The 17,500-nt window shown below is 36.5% G+C and overlaps 1 protein-coding gene across 2 annotated transcripts in view; it reads left to right on the top strand.

Annotated features, from left to right (window-relative positions):
- Window positions 1-16,963, top strand: part of syt3 (synaptotagmin III) — a 92,352-nt gene extending 75,389 nt beyond the window's left edge. For both annotated transcript variants that reach the window (XM_087244624.1, XM_087244625.1), the window contains exons 10-13: window positions 2,144-2,315; window positions 8,503-8,632; window positions 13,921-14,011; window positions 15,268-16,963. In XM_087244624.1, the coding sequence (XP_087100750.1) occupies window positions 2,144-2,315; window positions 8,503-8,632; window positions 13,921-14,007 (389 nt within the window). In that variant the 3' untranslated portion in view covers window positions 14,008-14,011; window positions 15,268-16,963. The remainder of the gene's footprint in view (window positions 1-2,143; window positions 2,316-8,502; window positions 8,633-13,920; window positions 14,012-15,267) is intronic.
- The last annotated feature ends 537 nt before the right edge of the window (window positions 16,964-17,500 follow it).

Below are 17,500 nucleotides of genomic sequence, written 5' to 3'. Positions count from 1 at the left end.
AAAGTAACATTTGGGACACACTGACAGGTATGATTACATAGATGCTAATGTATGGTTGATGCTTGCATAATCGTTATTGATATCATTACTAACATTCATTTTAAAGTGATAGTTTACCATAAAATGAACATTTTTATTATTTACTCAATATCCGTTTGTTTCAGACCGGTTTGAATGATTTTCTCTTAGTTGAACACACAAACTAAGAAATTTTGAAGAATGCTGAAAAGCCTTGGAAAACTTTTCAATAGCTACCGGTGTCCATCATTTTACAAAATATATATTTTATGTGTTTGTTCAACAGAAAAAAACCTTATAAAGTAGGGATGCACCGACATGGATTTTTTGGCCGATATTGATAACTGATAACTCTTAAGATTTAGAGGACGATAGCCGATATACTATAGCCAATAAGTATAATTATTTCAAAATGTTATATTTTTACACATTGAACGACTGATTTTATTTCTAAAACTTCATAAAAGTTTGGATAACACTTTATTTTGATGGTCCATTTGAGTATTAGTAGACTGTCTGCTTAATATCGGTTGATACTGCTGCTAAACAGACACTTAGCTGACTATAAGAATCTTTGCGAGGACATGTCAATTTACACTAACCTTAATCCTAATCCTAACCCCAACCTAACAGTCTGCTTATTATCTAATGAGATTTAGTTGGCTTGTTGATGCAATGTAACTTAAATTCAACAAACAGACCATCAAAATAAAGTGTGACCAACGTTTGAACTGATCTTATGAACTGAATAGCCTACTCAAAGCAAAAAAGCTATAATTTCGAAATTGCAAGGTGATCATATAGACTTATATTCACCATTTCACATAAATCAGCATGCCAAAAATTTATTATTTACTTTTCTTCGCATAGCAAATGAATATGTACTTGACTGTTGTATAAAAATAATTGGTTAAATAACAAGATGGAACTTAATTAGCAAACAAGTTAAATAAATATATGTTAAATGAAATGAAAATGAAAGAAGAACTGAAACCAGCTCAAAAGTTCCTGAATAAAATGTGTTACAATATATGTACAAATATTAGATGTCCGAAAAAGCATTTTGAGAGGTGTTTTGACAGGTTAGAGCCACCGTACAAGCAAAAAGCTAAATACAGATTGTATGATTTACTTTTAAAAAATGCAGCAAAAATTCGCCCCATTTGGCATTTTCGATTCTTTTAACACATGTAGGTGCTGCTTGTTAATCAGACAACTCTTCTATGTTTGTTCTTGCTGTCAATTGCGGGAAAACCGATCAATGAAGGGTTTTGCTGTGTGATGCATCACACATGTGCATGCGAAGCGGAGTCAGGTTTGTCCTCGAAAGTCAGATTTTGACACAACACCTGAGCATTAAGCACAGATGACTTCATGACAAACACAGTGCGTATTATAAAGACAGAATGTGGCGGATAGTTGTAAACCCCTATGCTGGATTCAGTGACCAGCTCCCCTGCTGCTGTGAAGGTTCTGACGGCTCACTAGTCACTATGTGTGTGCATGATAATAACCATCACATGCTCTCATTATAATCATTATAAATATGCCGATCAAACTGAATACAATCTTTAAAAAAAAGACCAAATAATCATATTAGATTACAAACAACCCAACAAGTTGTTTAGCATGTGTGCATTGCTGCTATCATGTTTACACATGTAATACCTTTCCTGAGGCGATTTAACCCAAAATACACAATGACACTCTATCAAATATATCTACAATGATAAGAATGTGATTACTTACTGAGTTATTAACGCACAGCAATACCACACAAAGGAAGGACGGACTTTAAAGGAATAAACAATGTGATGCAAGCTTCGTTATAGAGCACTGAACAAGTTCGACACACGCAAGTGTTAGGCAGGCAGTTCTGTACAATTACATAATCTATCAGCTTAAAGATATTGGCCTAATTTTGATATCAGATCGATAACGATAACATTAAAAAAAACATTTATCGGCCGATATTGATATGGCCACTGAAATATCATGCATCCCTATTATAAAGCTTGTATTTTTAAAATGTAGTTTTTGGGAGGTGAACTATCTATTTAGTTTCTGTTGCCAAAACTCTAGTGCTGTTTAAGTTTGACTGACAAATTGTCATTTTTTCCTCCAGATCCATACGTAAAGGCATCTTTGGTTTGTGAAGGTCGAAGGCTGAAAAAGAGGAAGACATCCATAAAGAAGAATACCCTCAATCCCACATATAACGAGGCTCTGGTCTTTGATATTCCCAACGAGAACATTGAGAGTGTGTCGCTCATCATAGCCGTCATGGACTACGACTGGTAAGATCATGACTGCCTTTTTCATGCTGTGATGGGCTTTGAGACATATACAGAACTGCAGCACATCAAGCCCCATGCTGAGATATGAGGCTTGACAGGAAGTGCCTACTTGCAACTTTAGGCATGATTACAAGCTGCGTTTCACAGAGTTATTGCAGGAACACATTGCAGGACTTCCTGTTCACTTGAAGAAAGAGGCTCTTATTCAAGGACTGAGCTGTGGTGGAAATTGGCAAAATTGGCCAAAAAAAACAACACATTAAAACACCATTAAAAACACATCATGCAGACATTTGTTATTTAGTAATATTGTAGTGCATGATTTGTACATTATATTAAATAGATGCCACTTTGTATAAACATTTGCAATTTGTTTTAAAATATATTGTATCTAAATTGGGCAGCATGGTGGCTCTGTGGTTATCACTGTCGCCTTACAGCAAGAAGGTCACCGATTCGAGTCCCGGCTGGGCCAGTTGGCATTTCTGTTTGAAGTTTGCATGTTCTCCTCTTGTTTGCATGGGTTTTGTCAGGGTGCTTCAGTTTTCCCCACAGTCCAAAGACGTGTGTGTGTGTGTGTGTGTGTGTGTGTGTGTGTGTGTGTGTGTGTGTGTGTGTGTGTGTGTGTGTGTGTGTGTGTGAATGAGTGTGTAAGGGTGTTTCCCAATACTGGGTTGCGGCTGGAAGGGAATCCGCTGTGTAAAACATATGCTGGAATAGTTGGCGGTTCATTTCGCTATGGTGACCCCTGATAAATAAGGGACTAAGCTGAAGGAGAATGAATGAATGAATGGGCATTTGTGTCTTATATTTGGTGAGTTTTTGGGCTTGCTGTGCACTTTTCTGGATCTGCTGCGTGTTTGTGTAAGTGTGGTAGGTTATGATACAGTTTTTTTTACTGTTTTTTTAGTTTATGTGTCTTATTAAAGGAAACGTGAGCTGTCTGTTCTGTAGGCATTAGGACATGCACCACAGAAGCACTTCCATTGGCCAGGTCCGGATTGGCTAATCGGGAGGACCGGGAGAATTCACGGTGGGCCAGTCGGTTTTTTGGCCACGAGGGCCGGTGTCTCTAACTGCTTGCACTCTCAGCAGTCTCACTTTTTTCATTTATTTATTTATTTGACCATAGCCTCACTCTTTTTATTCATTATTTTACAGCAGCTCCGCTCTTTGTATTCATTTTCTCGCAGCCTCATGAACAAAATGAAACCTGCAGACTAATAATGACATAACTATCATTCGATCCCAAACAGCAGCACCTTAATGAATATATGAATTTGAATATTTAATATTAATGAATATTATACCTGTTCAATGAAAATCAGATGATTCACTACTTTAATAAATCTGACATAACTTGATCAGAAATCTAAAAAGGGGAGAAAAAGATTAAGCCATCAATAGAAAGTAATACTCTGGTTAAAGGAGTCTTGCAGATATTTTTTATTCCAAACCCACCAGCATAACAGCGCCATTGTGGTCCAGTGGTCAGCATGATGCGTTACGATGCTGAGTTATTTTTATTATTATTATTATTTATTTATTTTTTTTTTTTAGTGTTAAGACATATAATACTGTGTGGTTTACTTATATGGGTGTACATATTTTAATTTATTTTTTGTGCGACCACCCTTATGAAGAACTGGATATCTATACAGAATTTTGCACAGAATATATATTCAAACACTGCAGGAAAGGACATTGTGATGTTTTAAAGAATAATGTCGGAGATTTAGCTACCCTTTAATCTTCTAATATTTATGAAAAACATTTGAAGTTCTAAAGCAGCTGTGTCCTTGAAAAAGACATAATAATCACTTGTGAACTGATGTGGGCCGGTCTTAGGCTTGAAACTCCAGAGCTGAAAAGGAGTCCCACTCCGGCCCTGCCATTGGCTGTTTTGGTATTATGGCCAGTCATGAAAGTGAAGGCAGGTAACCGAAAGAAACACAAAATATAGTTTTTAGTATTACGTTTGCTATGTTTACATGCAGAATTTGGAATAGTTTGCCTAATTTGATTATTGAGTGGATAAAATAAAGAAGCCTAATTGTGTAAATACTTGTATTTCTGTACTGTAATAAACAACATGGGGTCTGCTAGTAAGAATTTTTACAAAACAAAGTATTAATCTTGATTAAAAATTGTAAATTTATTCATTTATATTGTTACATAAGTTATCAAATTCAAATAATAGCCTAGTTTTAGCTTGATATTTAACATTTCTTTTTATTTTCTGTTCCTTGTCTCTGTTGAGCAGCAAGTCAGCATATTGAAGGGACTTCTGTAGGACTGTGCAATACAAAAGCCTGGAGTAATAATGATACCTAAAATGTGTTTGAGAAATAAATTACATTTTAAATGTTATTAAAAAGGCTAAACAATATGCACAATTTTAATTGTGTATATTAATGTTTTAATGTAGTATAATGAAATACATGCAGCCTTGTCAAACATAAAAATGACTTTTAATCTAATTATTGATCACAGACTCCTCAAATACTACTCAAACTATTAATTACACAAGTTCAATGAATTTCACTTTTAAATTATCACCAAAAAAAAAAAAAAAGAGCAGACACAAACATTTTTATGCATTGTCAAATCTCCATGACTGGTACTGATGAGATAGTTTGTTGTTTTAATTGGTGAATTAGCATTCCTGTGGCACATATTTGTATGTGTATGCGCTTCACTGAACATAGACCCTTATGCCCCTGTGTGTCGGACTATTCCTGGTGGACGTCTGCACTGCTTTGCATAAAGACAGACACCTCATGAATATACATGACGGCCTAATACTAATGGAAGTAATGTCTGGAGGTGAGACACTCTGTAACACAGCCAATATTTCTTGTCTGGTGGGCACAGCTCAAGTCACCTCTTCTGTTTGTGTGTGTGTGTGTGTGTGGTAGGCCTTAAGAGAGACATTTATGTCTAGATTTTATATTCTTCTACATGTTTCTCCTTTACTTTTTGAAAAAGTATACCTACTGCTCGGTGTGTAGTGCCATCTAATCCCACTTTTATGGCCGTGTTTTGTGTGCTTTTGTGGAACAGAATATGCCTTGCGGAAATCAGGTGCATACAAATCACGCTTCTATTTTAAGAATGGCTTTCTGTGCTGAGGAAATCCACATCCGACTTTCCCCAAATGCGTGTTTGTCGCTGCTCTCTGTGATTCCATCTCTCCCCAATGGCACGCGGCACACCACCGGCCCCTCCTAATGAAGCTGCTCGTCTGTGAGCCACAGATAACGGCTGATGAATTGCTCTTAGCATTGCTGCATGCCATCTGTGCTAAACGCTCCATTCAGAAGCGCTATCTGTCGGATAATAGTCATTTTATACATATATCTGACATGCCGTTTTACTGTTTCTGTATTTAAACCAGCGCTACTGCGGAAGTCGTTGCGCAGGTGCAAGTTATTTTTGTTGGAGATGAAGAAGTGTTGTTCATGGTGTGCTGACTGCTTGGTAAAACCGATGTTATTTGTTTGATTTCAGGCTGCTTGCAGCACACATACAGTATTTTGTTTTAAATCCTCTTGACTGACTTTATTTTGGCATTACAGAAAATGCAGGAGATAAATCTGTTGGCACCTGTTTCTTTCTTGATTTAGTGATATTGTTAGTGGAGCGACTTTACAAATGCAGCTCCCTTGGATAAAAACTACTCATAATTTAAAGAATACTGTAGATGTAGAGACAAGCTACCTTTTTAAAAAACTGTTAGCTGTAAATAAGTAGAATGTTGTGTCGACTCTGTTCATGCTAATTTTGTTTACCCCAAAATGAAAATGTGTTGTTAATTTACTCATTTAAATTGTGGTCCTTAGTGATTTCTAAAATGTAGAACTAGGACATTGGCCACATGTATTAATTTAGTTTTGTCTTATCTAGATCTTTATTTTTTTTGCTCTCAAACTGTTGGCAGCCATTGACTTGCAGTTTTTATATACAGTTGAAATCAGAATTATTAACCCCCCTGAATTACTAGACCCCCTGTTTTTTTTTCTCAATTTCTGTCTAATGGAGAGCAGATTTTTTTCAACACATTTAAAAATGTTATAGTTTTATTAACTCATTTCTAATAACCGATTTATTTTATCTTCGCCATGATGACAGTAAATAATATTTTACTAGATCTTTTTCAAGACACTTCTATACAGCTTAAAGTGACATTTAAAGGCTTAACTAGGTTCATTAGGTTAACTAGGCAGGTTAGAGTATAATGATGGTTTGTTCTGTAGACCATCGGAATAAAATATAGCTTGAAGGGGCTAATAATTTTGTCCCGAAAATGTTATTTTTAAAAATTAAGAACTGCTTTTATTGTAGTCGAATTAAAACATATAAGACTTTCTCCAGAAGAAAAAATATTATCAGACATACTGTGTAAATTTCAGTGCTCTGTTAAACATCATTTGGGAAATATTTAAAAAAGAGAAAACAAATTCAAACAGGGGCTAATAATTCTGACTTCAACTGTATACCGTAAACTGCTATATTTCTTTATTCATCATTTTATAAACCTTTTGAGAAACTTTTAAAACTATGTACAATAAATGGACATGAAAATTTTGTCATCATTTCACCCTTGACGTTTTCAAAATCTATTTAGTTTTTTTCAAAAGAAGATATTTTAAAGAATTCTGGTTACTGGCACCCATTAGCCCCTTTCACACACTGATACCGGTAAATATCAAGAAAATTTCTTTTACATGTAAATTCAGATATGTGCTGTTCACACAGGCAAGGACGTTCCAGAATTTTCAGGAAAGGACCATTCACACATTCATTCCAATATATCTGTAAATTCTGACATCATTAGCCAAAAGCTCTAAACGGCCATGCTTGTATTAAACATGAAGGGGGTCTGTTATTTTCATCATTGTTTCACTTTTATTCAAAGATCTTGCATTCATGTAGGTGCTTTTGTCTCAGAGATGGACTAAATAATAGCTATTGTGAACAACATCGATGACAAGATGTGGAGGAACACTTTAGGATACCGAGATGTACTCTTGAGTTTGTGCTGCAGCTTGTGAGATCACATTTTAAAAACGAAAGACTGCCAGTGTTGTAGGCTACTCAAATCTGACTCACAGGACACTTCATCACATGCTCACATGTCACGCAGTTCAGTGCAGGTAAACTCACAGCGGTTTATTATAAGCATTTTATCGATCATTTTTTCCACAGTTGGCACTAAGAATTAATATTTTACCGGTATTTTCAAAAAGGGCTTGTTTGCACATGATCCCTTTTCCAGCCATTTTCCAGAAAAGTCTGTATGTGTGAACGGGCTGTTGACTTTCATGTTTTTTTTTTTTTACTTTGGAAGTCAATGAGTGCAAGCAACCAGAATTCTTTAAAATATCTTCCTTTGTGTTCAACAGAAGAAAAAAACTCATAAAGGTTTAAAACCACATGAGGCTGAGTAAATGATGAGGTAATTATCATTTTTGGGTGAGCTAACCTTTTAATAGTTTTAATATATGGGAAAAATTTACTCTGCTTGTTATTCCACTTTCATACTAATTTTTCAAGTAATTAAGTGATTATGACACCTTTCCCTCTTTTCTCATCTCCTCTCTCTCGTTTCTTTTACCTCGGCAATCAGTAGACTTATCATAAACAACTACCCATCTGTCCTCGATGAAAAATTTTCGCTCAAATCATTGAGTCCTTTCCCTGTGCACCCGCCTCATTTTGTTTATCTTCGTAATTCAATAATTGGAATGTACCTCTGTCTCTCTCTCTCCTTCTGTTCTCTGTTTGTCTGTGTAATTATGTGATCTCTCAGTCTGTGTCTGCGTAATTAAAGGACTGCTTGTGGAAACTCTCAGTGTGTGTGTGTGTGTGTGTGGTGTGTGTGTGTGTGTGTGTGTGTGTGTGAGAGAGTGTCTTAATGGGCAGGTTGCTATATGACGCTAAGGTCCTGTCTGTATCTTTCTAATTACATGATGCGGATTAGGCTTAATTTTATATCTCGTTACTTTCTGCCTTCTTGCTCCTTGTGTTCTTTTGTGGCTTTCTCTCTCTCTTGCTCTCCTGCCTATTTGTGGTAATGGATGCACTGTGCTGTGGTTCTCCTTCATTTCTAAGCCTAACTGCATTAATTCACTCTCTTCCCCTCCCACTCTCTCTCTCTCTCTCTCTCTCTCTCTCCATCTCTCAGTATCGGTCATAATGAGGTGATCGGGATGTGCCGTATGGGCAGTGATGCTGATGGGCCGGGAAGAGAGCACTGGACAGCCATGCTGGCGAATCCCCGCAAGCCTATTGAACACTGGCACCAGCTGGTGGAGGTATACAGCGTGACCGCATGGATTATGTGTGTGTGTCTGAGAGCATGGAAATCAATCAATGTGCACTGTTTGTTATTTTATACAGGCGGTGCCCTCTATGCAATCCAAGACCCTAGTAAAATGGCTTTAGCCTCAGTTTTCACACCTGATACCTAGCTGTTTTGACTCCCCAGTGACCCCCATCATCCACAAAAATGTTTGAAGGCCCCAAACCAAAACTAAAATCCAAATTAATTATTTTGTTTCTGTTCATAAAAATTCGACTAGTTTCAGACGATTTGAATGTTATCACTGGATTGAATGGGCTTTATTAGCTGATAGATATAGGCCAGTAGGGGCCTTCTGCACCTACTGATGGGCTCTATCCATCCACATAGTTAATCAGCTGTAGATCAGATACTGCTGCAGCCGGAAGTTAACAAGAATTATTTAGATTATTTATTAAATTTCTCATTAATTGTATTTTATTAAAATCTACCGTCCCAACCCTAAACCCAACCGTCACAGTAATGTAAAAACCGATCTGGATCTGGAGTCTTCTCTATTAGTATAGCTGATTAACCATGTGGATGTAGCACAGCGGGTTCTAGTTTTTTATGTCAAGAATTTTTTTTACTACTAATGTTTTTCATGACTGGAAATCTTGGTTTGCCAACAAAAAAAATCTATAATTTACTTATACACACGAAGATCTTTTTACAACTGTCTACATTCACAGACATAACCAACATTTATTGAATTTATATAGTTGACATGCTTTTATGGACATTTTAAAGCTTTCACAAAAGAGAATGTAGTTCCTTACTCATGCAACAAGTCAAATGACAACTTCTAGTGCAAGGGCTTGTGTCTGTGTGCTCAAAAGAACTGGCTGTGTCCGCAATGGCATACTTCCATACTATATAGTACACGAAAAACAGTATGTGAGCCAAGTAGTTTGTCCGAATTCATAGAATTTGAAAACCAGTATGCAAGAAGTTACCCGGATGAACTAATACTTCCGGCGAGATTCTGAATTGCGCATCTGATGGATACTACCCCATCCCATAACACACCATGGAAGAATTTGTGAATGGGAGTGAAGTGACACAACGATGTGGTCATGTGATAATGACAAAACGGCGGATATAGTATGTCCGAGTTCCATTCATCCCAGCAGGCACAGGAGGTCAACATGACATCAGATTGACGTTGTACCCCAACATCGTAGGATTTTGCTTTTTGGTTGAAAATTAAAATGATGTTGACGTCAGAACCCAACATCAGGTCAACGTCAATGTCCAACGTCAGATAAGGCATTTTGGTTACTTTTCAATGTTTGATGTTGTGTGGCTGTTACCACTATGATGTCTATCAGGCATTGGATTTTGGTTGCCATACCTGTTGGTTTAAAATGTTGGCTTGATGTTGAATTTTGGTCATTTTTCAACACAACCTAAAATCAACCAAATATCAATGTCATTTCACGTTGTTATTGGATGTCAGAATAACATTGTACTTAGGTGCTGGCAACCTTAATCTAACCCAATATGACATTGCGTGTTTGCTGGGATACTACTCTCATTTATACCATATAGAACATACTTTTCAAATGGTCGAGTAGTAAATTCAAATGCAGTAACTAATGAGTAGTGGGCGATTTCAGACGCAGCCTGTAAGTTGGGAGTTAAAACTGACAAGACTTTAAAAAGCATGCAGTTGTTTTGTTTATTGTCATTTCCTGAGTAATCAAGTTTTAAGCTGTAAAGGCATCGTCCTTTTCTGGAAAAGGGGTGGGGAGCAGCAGCTCATTTGCATTTAAAGAGACATTGCTATGGTAGTAATAAAGGATATGAGCTATTACAGTATATGCTTATGTTGTTTCTTCTTAAAAGGATATAAAAGTACTCCTTGAAATTATATATGAAATTATATTTAGGCCCTTTTTCCTGAGTCCACATAGTGGTTGAGAACTACTGGTGTGCACCATTCAAGCAGGTTGTGGAGTTGATAAAAATAGCTGTACTTTCATTTTTATTTGCACATTCAGCCTGCAAAGAGTAATTGTACCTTGCATTCAAACGCACCTTTTTTTTATTTCTTTTTTTTTGCTAAAAAGGCAGTCTGGGGGAGATGTTAATGTAAACACAGTCAGATATGTTTTAAGTAAATGTACACAGGCAGTACAAAAGCAATGGATGTATGCATTAGAGCTCGCACTGTAAATAAAGTCTAATAGAGCTGCTGCTGTCTATAATGCTGACAGCATTAATCAGAAAACATTGGCACGATAAAGAGCAGACCACTCACTCACTGACTGTTTATGTGAATGATCACTTGATGTTGTGCTTACTTACTTAATTGGAAAATACTTAAAAGCTACATTCTTTTAATTAAGAAATACAGCATTTCTATTTGTTGGACAACTATTTACTTAAATAAAAGTTTGCTATGGTATTCAAATTGTAATATATTATGGGATTGCTATCAACTGCAAAAACTGCAAAATGAGACAAGAAAGAAAGACAAATCTAAACAGAAAAAAAATATATAACATTAAAAACTTTTTGGTACAATTACTCTGTCCTTGACTTCTGTATACAGTGCTCAACCTATATGAGTAAATCCCTAATACATCTCTCATTTAAATTAATATTTTTTTATAGGAAGCTTTACAAATATTATATTTGTGCAAATACTGTACATTAGATCAGTCAGTACTTAAGCCAAATCTAATCTAACAAAATAACTTATGATATCAGTCCAAAATTTGTACACCGGAATGTATATGTTAGGGAGAAATATGAAATAAAAAAAGCAAAATTCAAGCGAAACTAAAGTGTAAAATTTTGAGTTTGTAATTTTTTTTTCTTTCTTAATTGCAACTGAAGGATGCTGACACCGAAGTTGAGGATCCACATGCAGTACTTTATTACACAGAGAGTGGTCAGTCAGGAAATGGTCACAATCAGGTGCAAACTGTAACAAACAGGGAAATCCAGCAGTCTAGTCAGATAACAAACAAATGGTTGATACAGGCGGCAGGATTAAAACACCAAGAGACTAAACATGGAAAACGCTTCATAATGTTACAGGGTATGTACCGACAAGACTCAGCAATGTCTGTGAGTGTGTGTGCTGTTTATATGGTTCATGTAATCAGTCTTGAGTAGCTATCAGCTATGTGTATGTGTGTAACCAATGGAGAACCGGGACAGGTGTGTGTGTGTGGTGCCTGAAGGGAGTAGTAGTTTATATGGTGACAGATTTGTTGTTCTCCAGCGATCTGCATGGGCTAGATCGCTAGTGACTGTGACACCAATATTTTGCATGAATTTAAATGTATTATCTTACTCTTTCTAAAGATGTTCTTTGACGAAAATATTATTTTAATAATTTTATCAATTATATAAAATTTGTTTTGTTCAGATGCACTAAAATATATGACCTATATTCACTGAAAAATTAATAAAGATATTCCTTTTCTAAATGGGATGTACTGATTTTTGTTGAGCACTGTATATAATGCATTCTACTAAAAGCATTAATAATGCATGGCAATTCATTCATAATGTCCTGTAATAGACCTTATTATCCTAATCAGTATATTACTTACCTTTCTCGTGGCTATAAAAATAAGAGTTACATGTAAAAGTAATGCTGTATAGCATATTTAGGATCAGGACCGTTGAGGTGGTTTATTTTTTGACTGCTTGCACATATTTTTTTCTATTACATGGCTACTTATGAAATAAATGGACATTAATGAATGATTTGAGGTGAAATATCCTGCTTTTAAAAATAAAGACATAAAAATATGGTTGCCTAGGAAAATGGTTAGTACAGCTCAGTGCATAATGCTTAATACATTAAGACACATTATCAACATTGCTTGGCATTTGTTACTGTTTGCCAGCATGTTAAGTAATAAGTGCAAATACAATAGAATATTTTGTACCAGATTTGCTAAACAGGGCAAACTACCATGAAATCACAGTCTCATAAAAGCACTGATAAGAGAGGATATTTCTGCAAGTTATTAAAGGACACGGAAGCAGCAGCTCATTTCCGGACTGACCAATGTAATACTGCAAGAACAGATTAAATTGGTGTACGGTCGCAAACAAGCCATTAATAATAATCAATATGATTGTTAGTGATCATTTATATGAATACCATATACGTTATACAGCATTTCTGTATTTAAAAAGAATTCAAATTGTTAATTTCCACTGATTTGGTGCCAGCAAAGCTGTCAATATTTAGTAAAATTGGTTTTAACATCATTTTGCCTTTCCAGGTAAATCATCACAAGTGTGCAGTGGTGGAAAGAGAACTGACAAATCATACTCGAGTAAAACTACCACTACTTGCCTAAAACTGTAGTGCAAGTAGAGTGAAAGTATCTGTTGTAAATATTACTTAAAGTATGAGTAAAAAGTAGCCCTTTCAAAAGTACTCAAGAGTAGTAAGTGATGAGTATTACGCTGTTAAAAGCTGATGCATTTACATGTAATCTTAAACCAACGTCATATTGACGTCAAATACTTACATTTATTTGTCAGGTATAGCAACCAAAATCCAACATTTGATTGACATCATAGTGGTAACATCCACACAAGTTGTAACATCATTAGACGTTGATATTTGGTTGACTTTAGTGTTGGATGTTTTCTAATCCCCATAGACAAAAATAAACAAAGTAGTGAGTAAAGTAGGGAGGTTGAAGGAAAGTAGTGGAGTAAAAGTACCGATACTGCACTAAAAATGTACTCAAGGGAAAGTAAAAGTACACATTTTCAAAACAAATTAGTAAATTACAATTCCTGACAAAAACTGCTCGATTACAGGCATTTAAGTATTTGTATTTTGTTTTTTTTACACAACTACAATTGTGTAATATGCTCGCCTACTACCGTGTGCTCTCTTTTATTCCAGCAGCGATGTTAGATGCAGCTTTTTTATCATTTTTATTTTTGGCATTGAATAGTGGAGCAAATTCCAGTAAATAAAGTTTTGCTAAACTTAATAAATCATGCTGCACAATTCATTTAAATACTGTCCTCTCTTACATTTATCACATACATATGCAATAAGTTCAACTCCAAAGATAACTAATGGTAAAAAATAACAAATTTTTAACTGGATGTTTTTAATACATTCATACAGGGATTTCATTTATTGGTAAAAGAGGGTTTGCATTGAAGCTCATTTCATCACTGTTTAATACTTGTGTGATCATGAATTATCTGTATAATGCATTAAATGGACCAAATATTCCTTCTGAATTCTTGTTTACTTCTCCTTAGGAAAAATCCATAAACACTTATGTGTCAAAGAGTGCCGCACCCTCCCCCAAGCCAAACATAGTGGTGGACAGCCCTCACTCTGAGTAGAGATGTGAGTACACACACACATGGACACACACACTGTAAATAGATGGGGTGCTTCCACACGTATGGGATCTGTGCGGGTGAATGAATCGAACTGTTACACAGCAGTGCTTCAGGTTTCAGTCATGAATGAACACAGGCTAAAAACATCAATGACTGTGTTCACAGCAGCAGAATACAATTGTCAGTCCTGTAACTATGGTTACATTTACTCAGTTTTGTTATGAAAAACTACATTCACACGGGGCGTCAGCTTCAATGCTTCCCATTCACTTTGAATGGGTGACGTCACGCATTGCCAAACTGCATTGTGGATCCGTCGGCGCCGCTTCAGTGGCGTTGCCCGCTGCAGAAGTTGAGACTTGCTCAACTTTTCAAGCGCCGATGGAAGCATCAGCCAATCAGATCGCTGTATACAAATACACCAGCTCAGACAGTGGCCTATTGCTGACTAATTTCATTGGCTGACGCTGCTATGTCAAAATTCTAAATTCAAATTGGCGCTAAATGGGGTGTACAGGTCCCAGATCATCAGGTAAATTTAGATAAATGGAGAGTTATCTCCTATTAGGTCAATGTTATTGTTTTTCAAAACAATATGCTTTTGGAGGAAAAATGATTGCACCAGTTGCATTTTCAGGCATGGTTCTTTTGTGCAAGGAAACGGTTTTGTAAGTTAACTTCATTGTAAAACCAAACAGTCAACTTTAACAAATGAAATGAGTGTAGTTAACTCAAAATTGACTGAAAGGTAACTCTAATCATTTAAAAAGAGTTTTGAACTCAGCGTTGAAGGTAACAAGTTAATTAAATACTTCATTACTTCAACTTAAATGGAGTAAGGTCACAGTTCTCACATAGACTTGTTTTTGAACTTAAATGGTTTGTATCACTCGGTTCATTTATTGGGTATTATTGTGCTCAGATTGCTTTGTTTACTCAAATGGATTAAGTTTACAGTACTCATTAGGATTAGTTTTTGAACTTAAATGGTGTGTTACAATCGGTTTCCTCAAATGGTTTGAGTTGCCTTAACTTTTGGGGTTTTACAGTGTTGTCTTCAAATGGGCTTAAATCCAATATATGACAAAATAGGTTATTTTTATCTCTAGATTCAAATATATTTGAGAGAAAATACAGCTGCCGATCACAAACACTTTACGAATGCTACCATCTGTTCCCTTAAGCTGTTTGTAACATTTTGTTCTTCTTCATATGGCTAACCATGTTTTTTTTTGTCTTCTGTTTCTTTCCCATCCTCAGGTCAGCATTATCTTTTTAGCGACGGGAATACATTCTTTCTTTTCACCTGTGAATAATTGTTCATCAAGAAAGAAGCAGAGAAGAGAGGCTGTGCTTGTGTTAGTGCTATTCCTCTAAATCAACCCTGCAGACCCAACACAATATATAGAAAAGAAAACAACAACACCTAGACTAGACCGGACACAAAGCACACACAGATACACACTCAAACAGACAAAGAACACACACCAGACTCATAACAAAACAACTGGCATGGATGGTTTTGCTTCAGGAATGATGTTAAAGTCAAAATATGTCATGATTTATTCAGGGGAAATATGACAAACATTCCCACTTTAAATAGATAATCTTTATTTAGTTATTTGAAACTGAGCCTACAAAAAAATAGAGATTTTAATTACTTAAAAAAGAACAAAAAAAAAAATATATATATATATATAATCAGGAGAGAGACCTGATAGATTATGGACCACGAATGTTTCTGTGTATGTGTGAGCGCATGTGCGTACGTGAGTTTGTACGGGTGTCTGTGTGTAGCTATAGAAAATCTTTACAAAGTGTTTTCAGTCGGACAAGTAGCTGCAAGTTCTGGGAGTGCTGTATCCTTGTTTCCTGTTTCTCTGGAGAGGAGGACTACTTTATGACCGTTCCCATCTGGAGGAGGAGAAATAAGGACGGATACGTTGGCCAAATCATGTCACGCAGCATTGAAATGTGTCCCTCTGCCTTCTACATTTTTATCAACTTCTGCTCGGAGCTCTTGGAGATCGGCAGCGTTTTCTTTTATTTGCGTTCGTTTACTAGAGTCCAGTCATTCTTCTTGTTCTACCAGATACTGAACGAAAGAGTATGTTTCATTGACCTGGACACACTGGCAGACTGAATCCCCTTGAGAACTCTTCCAATGGGAGCTTTCATTGATTTCAAACATTGCCAGCGGACCCTAACTGGGACTGAGCTTGGATTTGTGTGCACTTCCTGGAAACATATCCAAAGGGGGGAGAGAGAGAGAGAGAAAAAAAAAGATCTGGCCATAGTATTTTATTTTTATACCACGCCAAGATTTTTTTTTCTCTCAGACATTTTTAATTTCAAAAGAGGAAGAGTGTGCTCTCCATCATCCTTCTGCCAAGAGGACCACTTCTGAAACACACACACACTTTCGTCCTCTTTTTCTTTCTAATTTTTCCTCCCGTGTATCTGATGTGTTTGTGGGAGTGCTCTTTTTGTGTCGATATGCGTTTGCTCGTTGGTTTGGATGTGTGCGCGTGTATGCCTGTATGTTGGTATATGTCACCGTGACCCCGTGTACGTCTCCACTTCCCTCGCCTTTGTCCTGCACAGAGAAAATCTCATTTTTTGAACAATCAAGTGTCTCCTGTCCTGTGTCTTAGAGGAACTATTTCTTGTGTAGGACCTGTTGCACTTGGTAGGGACAGGGTCTATTTCTCAGATGCGCGTTTCGGTCGTTCTCTGTAGAATGTGGTTGTGACCTGTCTCCGTTGTGTCCCTAACCAGCTCGTCCCTAGCCTGATCTGTGTTCTCGTGTTGGGTGTGCTTCTCTCACTCTTTTCCCTTTTTTTTTTTTTTGTAAATGTGCTCTGTATGTAGGAGGGGACAGACCTGATGGCCACAGCTAAAATGTTGGAAGTTTTTTCATTGTCTTTAAAAGAAAAAGTGGAGAAAAAAAGACAAACTGGTTCTCTTCATCTCTTTTTGGCTAATGTGACTATCTTTTATGTCTGAGCATTCCTTGCGAACAGAGACAAAGAGGGGGACATTTGTTTCACCTTTCCACAAGATTACTTTTAAAGTTTTGACATTACAAACTGACTTCAGATGCATTTTATTTTCTCGTAAACGTTCAGGTTGCTGCTTCTCTAGTCAGAGCATTATCAAAACCTTCACATACCCTTGATACCCAGGGTCACTGCCGCTATTAAAAGGATCATTTGCCCAAAAATTTCAATTCTGTCATCGCTTAAGGCCCAGAAACTTTTAAACCTTACAGTTTGCTTTGGCTGGTGAACACCTATAAAATACTATTAGTCCATTGTGATGATGTAATAATTAGGTGTGGCTACTCTCTAGTTTTCTTAGTTTCGTTCCATTTTAGGGCATCACGGTGGCGCAGTGGGTAGCACTGTCGCATCACAGCAAGAAGGTCGCTGGTTCAAGCCCTGGCTGGGTCAGTTAAATTAGAATTTTATAAGCTAAATTGGTCGTAGTGTAT

Source organism: Danio rerio, chromosome 3 (genome assembly GCF_052040795.2).
Source record: "Danio rerio strain M-AB ecotype USA chromosome 3, GRCz13ab, whole genome shotgun sequence".
NCBI lineage: Eukaryota > Metazoa > Chordata > Actinopteri > Cypriniformes > Danionidae > Danio > Danio rerio.
The sequence above is the reverse complement of the archived record's forward strand: the minus strand, read 5'-3'. Positions and strand labels throughout refer to the sequence as shown.